This window comes from Antechinus flavipes, chromosome 3, assembly GCF_016432865.1.
Source record: "Antechinus flavipes isolate AdamAnt ecotype Samford, QLD, Australia chromosome 3, AdamAnt_v2, whole genome shotgun sequence".
NCBI classification, from domain to species: Eukaryota; Metazoa; Chordata; class Mammalia; order Dasyuromorphia; family Dasyuridae; genus Antechinus; species Antechinus flavipes.
In genome coordinates, this window is record NC_067400.1 from 604,461,586 (window position 1) to 604,475,799 (window position 14,214).

The following is a 14,214-nucleotide window of genomic DNA, read 5'->3' on the forward strand; positions in this document are numbered from 1 at the left end:
CTTTGATTCTCTACTATGCACTTTTTACTTTGTTTCCCCCATACACCCTTAAGAAGGTTACAATTAAGCATGGACACGTGTGTGTGTGTGCCTATATATAATTCATAAACATATGCATATATATACCCATATATACTCATATACATATATAGAGACTGTACTATGCTTATTTTCTCCTATATATTTCTCTGAAAGTAGATAGTATTTTTCTTCACAAGTCTAAGTCTTTCCATGTCTTCTTTAATAGGCATGAAACTCAGCTGTGAGGAACTAAATAATAGAGTTGTCTAGAGAAAAAATGTTTCCTTCTTTAGAGAATTTTGAAAAATTGATTGGCCCACATACATCTCTTGAGTTTTGACTCAGGCTAGATAACCCATCAGAATCCTTTGTAAGATTCCAATAAAGCAATTGACTAGTTTCTTTCCTCCCTCTAGTACTTCTGTCCTGGGGATATCAGATCTTCATATCCTCGTACTTTCCCATCCTTACATTTAATGGCACTCAGGATTATGAAATTGGTTAAGACTTTATTTGGCCCATATGGGCCAGGTTGTATGTCTTTGCTCCATATCATTTCTCACCCCTCCGGGCTTCAATTTCCTCCTTTGGAAAATGAAAGGGTTGGACTGTATGGTATCTGAGATCCATCCCTTTCAGCTCTCCATCTGTGATGCTACAAGATCAACTGTACTTCAGAAGTAACCTAAGGCACTTCCTAGCTATGTGACTCTGGGCAAGTCGCTTAAACCCCAAATGCCTCAGCAAAAAAAAAAAAAAAAAAAAAGTTACTTAAGGAATTTGTAGATCTACCTTCTTGTGATCATTGTGTTTCCAGAGTAAATTCCATTTGTAGATGTTAAACAATAGTTATCCTTACTTTCCAGTATAACCTTGGCTTATAGTTTCTTGAGAGTTTCTGTAAGAAAGCTTACCTACATCAGCCACTTTCCCAACAGTTGTTCTGCGGCAGCATCTAAATTGTTAGAAATAGCTAATCAGGTAAAAATCCAGTCATTTCAGTGAGGATAGAATGCGTATAGTAATACTACCATATTGAACTTAGGCATGTTTTTGTAATGGCTGGTGTTCTGAATATTTTAGACATTTTCTAGAAAAATCAGACCTTTTCTGAATGAAATTATAAACTTGTTATAATCATTACATATTTAACAATTAGGTTGTTTTTATATGTAAACTTATAGTTTCTAACCATCCTAAATGGAAAGCTGTGTTTAGCTTTGAATATATTCAACATATTAATATAATACTAAACCAAATCAGAATCTGAGTCCCTCTTTATTCTCAGGGTTACAATCTTAACTTGATGTGAAATAGAAGCTTAAACCCAACAGGACCATGTCCCTGTTCCTGATAACTAACAAGCTTTGTTGGTTCTCCCTTCAGGTAGTTGAGATAGCCAGTCTGACAGAGCACCTGCTGACAGAATGTGACAAAAAAGATGAGTTTGGAAAGTGTCATCGCTGCTCGGAAGCTGTCTTTAAGGAAGAACTACCCAGACACATAAAAATCAAAGCTTGCAATCGTACGTAGTACCGTTGCACCTCTCTGATGTTCCTGTTCCCTTAAAAGTTCTGTGATAAAGAATAAACAGAGTAAACTCTCAAGAAAACTTCTTCTCTAGTTGGTCACACAAAAGGCATTTATTGAGTGCCTCCTGTGTGCCTGGCCCTGAATGTCAGATTTTGATGATAGTCCTATCTAACATCAGCATGTCCTTTGCAAGATGGAATGGTGGTCTTTCTTCTGGGCTTAGTGTACCTGGCAAGATGAACATGTGAACAGGAAACATCAGTTTTTTCTACCTATGAGAGGGATAATGCCTCAGGTCATTCAACCTCTTTCCTATAACTGCTAACATTCTGTGTAGTTAACTCAACAGCATTTTACTTAATGTCATTTTAGCTGCAAGATCAGAAAAGCTTGCAAACCGGTGTCCATTGTGCCATGAGAATTTTACACCAGGAGAGGAGGTAAGGAGTCTAACTATTAGTCTAAAAAAGTCTGGCCTTTATGATATTTAATTCTGTTTTAATTAAATTGATGTAACCAGTCCAAAAAAGAATCTGAATAACTATGGTAAAAAGTTCACCTCCTACCAAATAGGAATAAATTTTTCTGGACTTTCAGAATGATTTTTCCTTTCAACCTTAAAGTAATTTTATGTTCTGATAAGGTCTTAATCACCAGAGTTAAACTTCATCTTGGAAATAAGTTTCCAGAGTTGTACATCTGAATTACATAATGTTTTCCATACCATCATGCCTCACTAATTCAGAATGATTGAGAAGCTCCCAAAACATCAATTAGATCTGTGATTTTAGAGACTTCTGCATTTTCACCAATGAAATGGCAACCCATCTGTATCATCTACTTCTGTGCAACTCTTGTCCTTGTCCAATCATGAACTAGTACCAGAGGGAGCCTACCTGCCATTGGCCATTCCTCAATATCTTTTAACATCACAAGAATATGAGTTGGTTTCTCTGATTGTCCACCTTTCATTCTGGGCCCTTGGCATTCACCTTTACTTAATATGCATTTCCCTGATGACAGCTATTTTTCCTATTCTTCTTCTGACTGGATACATCAAAATAAATTTCTTAAATGCCTGAATGAAATTGAAAAATATATTGTTTACAAAAAAATCACTTGAAATATAAAGATTCATGCAGTTAAAATGAGAGACTGGAGCAGGATCTATTATGTATCAAGTACATTAAAAAAAGTAGGGAGGTATATATATATACACCAAATGGTTTAGCTTCTAACTACTTAAAAGGAAAAGCTCATTAAATTATAGAGGGAAATAGGCAGCAAAATTATAATAGTTGAAAATATTATGTCCATTTCAGACTTAGATCTAAGAAAGAAGCTAAAGACTTAAATCTATAGTTTTAGAAAAGTAAAATCTAACATCTCTGGTATTTACTGAATGTGAATTTAAAAGCACCTCTATTTCTCTGCTGTTCCTGACAATTTTTGTAAAATTGTAGTGAGCCAGAAAGTGTTCCACATTTTAATGGATATGGAGTTTTAATACTTTACACTATATATAATAACCTGACCTATGATATCAAAACAGACTCAAATTCTGTAAGATCCACTTTAATTGCCACTAGAATAATTTGTTCCTTTTCCATCGTGGCACTGACTCATTGCTTTTGATGATTTTTTTCCCATTTCCATGGCTGTAAGGTGGCGCCACTAATTATTTGTAATCTTTGAGCTAAGGCACAGAGAGTATACTTGACTTAACCAATGGCCGAGTCAAGATCTAAGTCACTTTGCATGGAGAGACCTTTTCTGCTTCACCAATCAGCCAGATCTCATAGTGGCCGTTCCCTTTTCAAACAGATCGATCGCTTGTTTTGAGTTGTGCACACATAGTCATCCAGAAGCAAGATAGACTGTGTCGGCTTCCCAGTAGTGGCACCCTAGCACAGCCCCAGTGCTGACGGGGTGACCGTGGACAAGAAGGTTGCTCAGCAAGAAAGGGCTTCTTTTTGTTGTGGTCCGAAACCAAACACATAAGAACGTTATGAGGCTTTCTGTAGGGGCTCAGCTGCCATGGGAGGGGGTGTTGGCTGGCTGTCCTAGTGCTGCAGCTCCCTTCAGCCTGCTGAGCCCGGGGCCTCCCTGGGCACTGCCCCAGTAGGCCAGGGCTCTGCGGCCTTTGTGACTCATTCCTCCTGTCTTCTGTGATCTTCAGGCCTGGAAGTCTCACCTGACAGGGCCCGCGGGCTGCACAATGAACCTGCGCAAGGCGTACTACTTGCAGAAGACACAAGCCACACAGCTGGGTAGGGTATTTCTGCCAAGTTGGTGCAGACCAAGCAGATTTCTTCTTTTTTTTCCCATCAGGATTTGCTCTATAAAGCAAGTTGTTCTTCAGTAAACAAGTGTTTTATGTGATAGATACTTTTCTACATAAACGAGGGCAGGGGCCATGCCTTACGTATCTTTGTCTTCTCTACAACCCTTACTTAGCATGGGGCTGACCAGGCATAGGGGCATTTAGTAATTCTGGGAGAGCGAGCAAATGAGTGAAGGGGTGTATGTCAGCTCAGTCATGATGGCCATTTTAAAGGCCTACAGAACTAGTTTCTTTTGAATATATTTGACTGTGTGTGTGTTTGTATTTTAATGTGGAGAAGCCTGATGAAAATGAGAAGACTAAACACGTGCTGGTATATATAAAAACATGAATTCATGGCATGCCCTTTTACAAGCCTACTCCAAAATTTCCATTTTGGCCTTTGCATTTACCAAATTCAGAGTGACCTGTTTAAAGAAATGCTTTTTTTTTTTTTTTAATTTCTTTTTCTTCTGACCAGGAAGAACTTTGATGATGCCCTTTTATTATAGACATAATGAATACAAATTATGATTCAGGTCTTGGAGGCTTGAAGAATGTGATTATTTATTTATTGAATAGTGGCTGCAGGCTTTTTAACCCTAATGACAAGGCAAAGGTGATTCCATTCCATCGTCCCCCAGACGAGGAGGAAAGTTTATTCAATCTTTGGTCTTTCTGTTCCTGCTGCCAATGATTATTACATATTTAACTGGTAATTTGGATTCTTATCCAAACAGACTACTTTTGATTTCTCCATACCCACCAGTCAGCCCAGCCACATGACTGGGCCATCCTCCAACATGGCTGACACAGCTGGATTCATGCCTGTGGTGCTGATTCTGTCCAGCGACACAAATCTGTGCACATCCCACCTGCCCCCACCCCAAGAGTGTGCTTGGTTCAGTCAGTCAAATTGTGAGCAGTTACGTCTTTCTTGGGATACAGTTCATGCATAAGAGTCTCCATTTTAATCCTCCACCTTTACTTAACATTTCTGTGTATTTTCACTGCAGGGAAAGCAGTAGACTCAGTGATGGCCAAATCGGGCACTTCAGGATCCAAATTTGGAAGCAAGATCCCCACCCCAAAAGGAGGCCTGAATAAAACCACTAGCAGGGCACACACAAAACGATGACATATGACAAATGTTCTGTTTCTCTTGGCTCCATAAGTGACTGAGCAAGTTTTGATTCCATCACATTTCTTGTAAATCAATCTCATGGATATGGCCTTATCCAGTCCATCCTTCCTGAATTGCAGGTGGCTGTTCCTCTGCCATAAGTAGCATCCCCGAGTTACGACCCCTCATTCAGTCCTGATGTAGTGACATGTATGTACTTAACCAGAGGAGCTGCATCTCAGATACCAAGCGTGGGAGGCCGATGGCATTCGAACCTTCCCAATGTCTGATCCTCCCTTGGAGAACAAAAGGAATGCCATTGTCTTAGAACAAAATCAGAAACCACTTAAGTTGAGGGCTTTAGGAGCAGCTGACTGGTAGGACAGGGAGCCAGGGAGGGACACAGCACAACAACATCCTTTTGGAGTTGCTCTCAGAATCTTAAAAGTAAAGAACGTGCACTTTGCCAACCTCTCTCCACCAAACTTGCTTCTCTCTTTGTGGTACAAATGAAGTGAATCTTGTTGCTTCTTGACCCTGGCCCAGCACGGCTTTGGGGAGGGAGCTGTTCCTGTCATCTTAGACCCGAGCTTTGAACTCCTGTCCTGCTTCCTCCTTTATTGTGGTATTGTGTGTTCACACTCTGTCAGACTTAGGGAGATGGGGCCACCCAGCAGCCCATTACAAGCTGTCAAAGAAAGGGGAAGTAAGAAAGAAAATCTCCAGGAGAAAGCCACTGAAGAGTTATCTAAAATCAGGGTCCCAAAACTGGGCAGAGAAATCTGCGAGTAGCTTTCTGCCCATTTTGCTCTGTGGGCAACAAGGTTATCCCTGATCCTGACTGCAGAATCAGTTCCCCAAATGTAAATATTAGAACAAGACTTGGATCTATATCATGCTTTATTTTTTTTTTTTGGAGGGAGGAGGGTCTCTCGAGGTCATTACATGTGTAAATTATCAATTTTTTAAATAACAAAAGTGCTTTCTGATATGTGATCATCTGACTGCATGTAAATCAAACTGATACTTCTTTAAAAAATTAAAATAAAATTTGGGGCTGGTTATATTTTAATCTGACACTGAATACCTTCCCCAAAATGCTTACTACATACACAAACGTGTATCTGCTATTTATGCAGCAGAGTTAAGCACATAACGAATTTGGGACTGACATTCCATGCCCTTGACCTTCTAATAACCATAATTCCAAATGGAGGTTTACCTTTCAAAAAGGAAAAAAATGACCCTTTTCTTTAATATACCAAAACTTTTTCAAGAATATAAAAAGGGAAAAAGCTTTCAAAATTGATGTGCTCTGACCCATTGGTCGGACACATTTCTGTGATGATACCTCAGTAAATTAACTAGTAGGTTTCCTCTTAATAGTTATTGCCAGAGATTCTTTATAGAGAAATAGCAATGCAAAACCAGCCAGTATTTGACTATAAAGTAATTTTTCTGACTGTATGGGTATTCTGCCTGGAGATTTAAAAAAAAAAAAAAAAAAAGCTATTTCTTAAGTCTTCCGATGGGTTAAGAACCTAGAAAGAAACTGTCACCAGAACCTCTAAATTAAGATCAAGAATCCTGCTTTTCCCTGGAAAATATACTCTTAATGCTTTCAAAAAAGACTGGCAAAATGAATTAGTGACATGTGGCACCCTGTTGGAGATTTTTAATTGCTAATTAAGAATTAGCTTATATGATAGGAGACATTTTTTGTTTGGTTTGCTTCTCTGTAATGAGGAAGGTCTCCTAAGCATCAGAGGGAAGTGTTCTTTTTTTTTTTTTTTTTTTTTTGGCTGAGTAATAGTGAAACTTTGTAAATCCCCTTTGGTAAAGTAACACCTTTTAAGACTATGAAAGTAAAAACTACTATGAAGCTTTCCATTGACGTAAAGGTACATTAAATTAAAATAAGAAATGAGACTACAATGTCCATACCAAGAAAACAGCATAAGTGTTCTAAAAACGTGTTAGTCTTTTAATCTCAGAGATGACGGCTGGCTTTTTCTAATACCATAAGTGCAAATAGACAAATTGTTCTTTAAGCTATTTCCGTTTGGTGAAGGAAACATTTGCCTTTCACTCAGACAAGTTTTACAGCTGTTCTCTGTGTGTTCATAGTATAATTAAGCAGTCCTATTATCCAAAGAATGACTTTCTTTTTGGTGGGAGGAACGAGGAAAATCTGGGTGCAAGGTAAGCTATTAAGTTATAGATGAGTATGTAGCAGACTGAAGTTGGGTTATTAAACAGGAAGATCTCTTGGTAATGATCAATTCCATTGAGAACCATATGTCACTTTGTAGGCTTCCCTAAAGAAATTGTGTTTTTAAAGGAGCAGAAGAAAAGACATCTTGTTATGTCATTCAAAAGCGAAACATTTGCTTAATAATGAATTTTCAGTCATAAATAAGTTGGTCTACATCACAGTATCCTTTAAGGTATGGTTCTTTCCATGTCTGACTAGTAAGAGTAGAGCTTTTAGGTTCCGTTCAGTTTCAGGTAGCAATTTTGTGTGTAATTTTGCTACTTTTTAATGTCCTAATTTTCTGTTTTTATTTTAGGGAAATAATAGGGAAAAGATAACCAATTCATAATTTTGTTCAAGTAATTTAAATATCAATTTCTTCCCATTTTACATTTATTTAATAATCTGATCACCTCATAAAGTTTTATATTTTTATTCCAAGAGTTTAAGAAAATAATTATGTTATTTAAAAAAAAACTAAACTTAAGTTAGATCTATTCCAGTTAAATAGCATCAATACTAACTCAGCATGCACCCCCTAAAAATTAGAGGAAAATTTCTTAGAAAGAGAAGAGATTAGTGCTAGTGTTGCTACAGAAAGTTTGCACCAGGCTTTTTCTGCAGAACCTCAAAAAACTTCAGATCTGTTGACCAGTTGTACAAGCAGCATTAGCTTAAGATTGTGTAAAGATTGTTATGTTTGCATATGTAGAAATTCTATTTTATAATCTTATTTTTTTGCATAATTATAGCATTGTTTCATCTTCTGTTGGGGTTCTCCATTAGGGAATATAATTGATCTATTAATCTGTTTTTGCTTTTTATATAAAGATGTATCACTTTATAAGAATTGTAGTGTACAGTTTTGTTACCTTAATATTAGCACTGTATATTTTATAATTATGTTTCCATTTCGAAACCATATTGTTTAAATCTTTATACACAAATGTATTTATTTTAAATGGATAGATTATATTCATTTAGTTGACAAAATTTGCTTTAGATATGTTCTCATAGTAAATGTCACTCCATCACACATTGTAAGAGTATATATATATATATATATATATATATATATATATATATATATATATATATATATATAACCAAAACAGAGGTAGTGCTGTATGAACTATAAATTAAAAGAATTTAAGCTCTTTCTCATTTGGTAAAGAGTCTTATCTATAAAAGAGTTCTTGGGCATGCTGTTCTGAATTAGGTTTTCATTTTTTGCAAGTGCAACTTACTTTCAAAAAGAAATCAATTCAAAGAACGGCCCAATCTCCTCTTATTGGTCACTTTTAAATCCATGCTATTTAGGTGCTTCTTAAAACATTCTTGTTTCTCATTCATATGTCTTTAACACAAATTCCACCAAATTTGGGGATTGGTCTCACTGCTTGACCATTCGTGATTAGAGGCAGAAATCTTGTAGATGGAACAAGGAGGCAGTGGGTGGGTTTGCATGCAGCACTGACTCTTCCAAGTCCTTCCCAAAGTTTTAAATGGCCCATCAATGACACAGTAACTAAAGGGAATGTCCATCGTGTGTATATCTACCTACTTGACTTCAGGAGAGAAACAACTGTCTTTGAACAATGTTGGAAATTCTAGTGCAAATAAATCCTGAGCATTATGTGGATTTTGAAAGGACTGGCTTATTTGTGTGAAGTTTGTTATAAGCGCTTTAAATATTTAATGTTCTTTTAAGAAATATACCTCTTGGAACTGTACGGATCTGTACACATATATTGTATTTAAGATTTTCTTTAACATGTTTAACATGTATGAGACTGCTTACCATCTAGGAGAGGGGATGGAGGGAGGGAAGGGAAAAGTTGGAACAGAAGTGAGTGCAAGGGATACTATTGAAAAATTGCCCATTCATATGTTCTGTCAATAAAAAGCTATTTTTAAAAAATGAAGATAGTAACAAGTAACAATTAGAAGGCAGATATACTCAAAAATAAAATAAATAAAAAAGAAGAAACACACCTCTTGGCTCCAGGGGATGTTGAAAGGAATTGGGTTCAGCTATAACTGGGCTGAAAGTGTATTGAGGAGGAAGAAAAGTTAATCTCAAAGAAGAGGGGTCAGTTTTTTCTAGCTTAGCCCTACCCTTAATCTATTCTGTGGAAATCTCTTAAAACTTTTATACTCCTCTCTGTGGTCTCATCAAAACATAAATAACAGGATTCCCTCCAGAAAAGACACCCACAGTGCAACGTGGGAATCAGGTCTAGGACAATTTTATTTCATTGTTCACAGATGAATTATATAAGATCCAGAACAAAGAAATATTGAAAACATCTCAAATAACTTGCTCTACTTGAGTAGAAATACTCAAGCAAAGATCATTTACTACTGGACAGATATTTCACATTTACCTTAGATATCTATCCAAGCAACTCAATTCAGAAAGATATCGACTTTCATTGTCCTGCTATGAAACAATCCGGATGTAGGTCATCCCCAAGAATTGTGCTGTTGCATAAGTCTCGTCTAATTTGACTGATGCCCAAAGCTGCAAACATCTGTTTCTTAGAATTGCTAGTCACTGACCTGTACTCAAGAAAAAAAGGGGGAGCTGGGAATCTTTGCTCAATCTGTTTTTACCTAAACTTTTATTTTTCATGCAGCATGTACTTCTGTTCCAAGATAGCACTGAAAAATTCACCCAAAGGAGGATGGAGCCATGTTTCCTCCTCTTAAAAAGACTACAGGGAAGGGTAAATCTTTTAACATGAGTCTACCCCACCACTTAAGTCAGCTTCACCTCAACCCTTGTCACAAGGGGCCACCACCTACCAGTCAAGTTTCATCATTCCAACAAGGAGCCAGAGCATATACCAAGCTCCAGGGTAGGTGTCCCAGTCAAGCAAATTGTGAATTTCTAAATCACTCCTATTAGAAAAATTGGATAATACTTCTTGCCTAACACTGCAACTCCAGGATCTTTCTCTTCTATGTACTGCTTTTAAGTGTAACTTTACATAGTGTTTTCACAGCCTTTTAGTTTTCCCCATGTTATAGATCATGGGAAACAAAAGTTGTATAAAGTGACTTGTCCATGGTTACCCAGTTAGGGTTAATAATCACAGTTGTTTGGTGCCTTGAGGCTTGCAGAATGCCTTTCTCACAACCCTAGCAGGGCATGAGTGCAAGTTTCTCTAATATTCAGTGTAAGTTTCCCAAGTTCCAACAAAGAACTGTTGCTTACATTTGAGTTGTCTCAAACTTGCATCGTCCCTTTTCCCGTGGTCCACAGTTGTAGAGCCTGTGAGACTATATTCTCAATCCAAGCATTGTCTCCACACTTCCTGGAAAGCATGGCTTTAAGGCACTTAATTGAAATATTGGATGTGTCAAATTCATTTGATCTTTCCAATTGGATTCCTAGCAGAGTTAACACCAAGTGTATTTTCATCTTATTGGCAAAAAGGAAGGGGATTGTTACACGACTGCTATCACAGAAGAAAGAAAATGAATTATTCTGGTTTCATACAATTGCACAAATAAAACAGTTGATTGGGAGAGAAATCTTTGCCACTGGTTCCCCTGATCAAAGAAACTCGAAATTTAAAATAACAAGAACTATTTCTCCAATAAAGAATATAAACAGGCAAATCTTAAAGGGAGAAATCTAAGCTCTCAACAACCATATATGGAAAAAAGTACCAACAAAGGAAAATGACAATTGTTGGAAGGACTGTGAAAAAACAGGCCATTCTGAAAAAAATTGGAATTATCAGAAAGTCACAATACTCAACTGTGCATACTCTTTGATATCACTACTAGGCCTGTATCTCAAAGAGATCAAAGGAAAAGGAAAAAGACCTATGTTTTATAGATATATACATACACACATGTTTATATATTTATACACATACATTGTGTTTGCGTGTGTGTGTGTGTGTGTATATATATATATATATATATATATACACACACACATATATATATCAGCTCTTTGTTTTAACAAAGAACTAGAAATTTAGGGAGTGTTCACTAAATGGGGAATAACTGAACAAATTAATATGGCTATAACTATATCATTATACCATAAGAAACAATGGGATAGTTTCAGAGAATCATCAGACATAGGAACTAAAACAAAGGATAATAAGCAGAGACAAGAGAACGATTTATACAATAACAATGTAAGGACAACTTTGAAAGACTTAATGATATAATGACCAATGGTGACTCCAAAGTACCAATCAGGAGAAGGGAATGAATATAGTATCTATTAAGTATCATGCATTATTCTCAGTATTTTTAAAAAACTTATTTTGCAAATATCTGTCTTTATAATAACTTTGAGAGATCAGTGCTGTTATAATCTCCAACTTACAATTGAAGAAACTGAGGCATCCAAAGGGGACCCACATGGCCAAACTCTGGATTTGAACTCAGGTCTTTCTTACTCCAGGTCCAAGGCTCTGTCCACTCACTGCACCATATGCTAGCTCTGTGTAATTAAGCCTGTTACTCAATTCCTAATAGGTAATGGGCTTGTTACGGAATGAGTCATTCATTTTCAGATATTTTATAGTGATTTATTTTTCTTGATTATATATATGTTATATATTTCTTTTCTTTTTCAAGGGAGTGGAGAAGTGTCGGGCAAGTGATCTAGCGTAGAGTTGCCAAATAAAAGACATGAAGTATTTTTTTAAATGCACAAAGGGAACCAAAGGAATATAAGAAAACAAATAAGCAGGACAACTTTGAGAGGTCTATGTTGAGTTGCTCTCCTGGAGACATAGCCCAGATGGCAAAGTAGCACAGTACAGCTGAGCTTTATTCCCCACCCTAAAACTGCCCCCAATAGACCTAAAAAACACAATGACCAAATCCTGGTGAGAAAATCCAGAAGAAGTCGTAGTGAGTCATTTCTCCATCCCAGGGCAGCACAAAGAGATAGGTTTGTGGATATTGTGGGTGAGTCCAAAGCAGCCAGGGGAAAGGCGTGCCCCAGGGCAAGGGGAGGCCACAGAACCACCCCAGGTACCATGTTGGGAACTGGCACTAATACAGCTTTATCAAACACTACCCAGTTCTGGGTCACCAATTCAGAGCTGACTGAAAACGAGACTTGAATCCAGGTGGTGTGCCAAAAAAGGAAGTTCAGTTGTACGTAGAAACAGCAAGATTATACGGTGACTAATTCTGATGGACGTGGTTCTTTTCAACAGTAAGGTAATTCAGACCAGTTCCAATGATTTGTGATGGAGAGAGCTATCTGCACCCAGAGAGAGGACCGTGGGGACTGAGTGTAGGAGAGGGTAGGGGGAAGAGAAGGAAAAAAAATTTGGAACACAAAGTTTTGCAAGGGTGAATATTGAAAATAATCTGTGTGTATGTTTTGAAAATAAAAGGCTTTAATTTTAAAATGAAGAAAAAAGAAAAAGGAAAACAACTGGCACAAAAAAATTTTTTACAAAAGAAAGGAAATTTAGAGACAGCTAGGTGGCACAGTGGATAAAGCACCAGCCCTGAAGTCAGGAGGACCTGAGTTCATATTTGACCGCAGATATTTAACACTCCCTAACTGTGTGACTCTGGGCAAGACACTTAACCCCAATCGCCTCAGCAAAAAAAAAAAAAAGTATGTTCAGAGGCAAAAAGCAGTGGGGCTCAAACCCCAAAAATATAGCAGAATCTTAGCTCTATAATCTAGTTCTCTTTAGAGAAATAATCAAGTCAGGAATCCCAGACCAAAGGTAGCTACAGTTCAGGACCAATAAAAGTTTCTAGCTGACTAATAAGAATAAAATCTAGTAGTAGTCTACTCTTAAATACGGACCTAAACCCAAGGCAAGAACTTGTAGAGCACAGATCAGGGAGGGAGCAAAAAATACTGCCCTGATTCAGACCACTTTGGGAGCACTGAAAGCTTGCAGTTCTCCAGTCTATTCATGACCCCATTTGGAGTTTTCTTGGGGGCAAAATGAAAAAAGAAAGAATCCACCGGTCATCTCCTGAAAGGAGCATCAAGATGAAAACTCCTTGGAACATCAAGGTCAAAATCCCAAGCTTCTAGTAAAGATATTGGAGAGATTTGCCATTTTCTTCTCCAGCTCATTTTTTTACAGGTGAGGAAACCAAGACAAACATGGTTAAGTGACTTGCCCAGAGTCCTACAGATAGCAATTGTCTGAGGCTGAATTTGAACTCGGTCCTCCTGACTTCAGGGTTGGTGTCCATCTACTGTGCCATCTAGCTTCCTCCAATGAATTGCTTTTAAAACTGTCCTCCTTATCTGGGTTTTTTTTCCTCCCAAACTTTTTGTTCTATTCTATATATAGAAGAGATATTATATTATATGTAAATATTATATTAGTTAAATTATGTGATTAATATAAATTAATTATTATATACTGTTATGTAGATATTTATATGTTTAATATGTCTACATATATTTTTGTATGTGTGAACATGGTAAAGAGAAAACTTGGTAGGAAAATAATTGCAACCTATAAGGAGTGAAAGGTTGTTCTGTGGAACAGGATTTATTTAGATTTATTCTCCTTAACTTCAAAGAGCAGAATAAAGCACAATAAGGGGAAGTCAAAAAGACCCCAAATTTATTTTTTAAGGGAAAAACTTACTAATCACTGGGGCTATCCAAAATGGAATAGGTTATTGAAAACACTGCCAAGTCAGGTCAACAAGCAATTATCAACAAGCACCTACTATGTATCAGGCACTATTCTAAATACTAGGAATACAAAGAAAGGCAAAAATATAATCTACACTGTTATGGGGCAGAACTTGAAACAAGGTGCTAAGTCACTGGAATTGATAGAAATAATGCTTATGTACTGATTCACACCTTTGGAGTTCACACATTTGGGAAAGTTCACACAGAGTTCACACCTCTCATACCTTTAGAGTTCACACCTTTAAGAGATCATATATAAGGAGCTCCCACAAGCCAACTAGAGACTTTTGGGA

General features: G+C 37.1%; 1 protein-coding gene across 1 annotated transcript in view; it reads left to right on the plus strand.

The window, feature by feature from the left end:
* Positions 1-6,675, plus strand: part of CEP104 (centrosomal protein 104) — a 52,417-nt gene extending 45,742 nt beyond the window's left edge. The window contains exons 16-19 of the mRNA XM_051990851.1: positions 1,339-1,546; positions 1,927-1,994; positions 3,734-3,824; positions 4,894-6,675. Of these exons, the coding sequence (XP_051846811.1) occupies positions 1,339-1,546; positions 1,927-1,994; positions 3,734-3,824; positions 4,894-5,015 (489 nt within the window). The 3' untranslated portion in view covers positions 5,016-6,675. The remainder of the gene's footprint in view (positions 1-1,338; positions 1,547-1,926; positions 1,995-3,733; positions 3,825-4,893) is intronic.
* Positions 6,676-14,214: the final 7,539 nt, after the last annotated feature.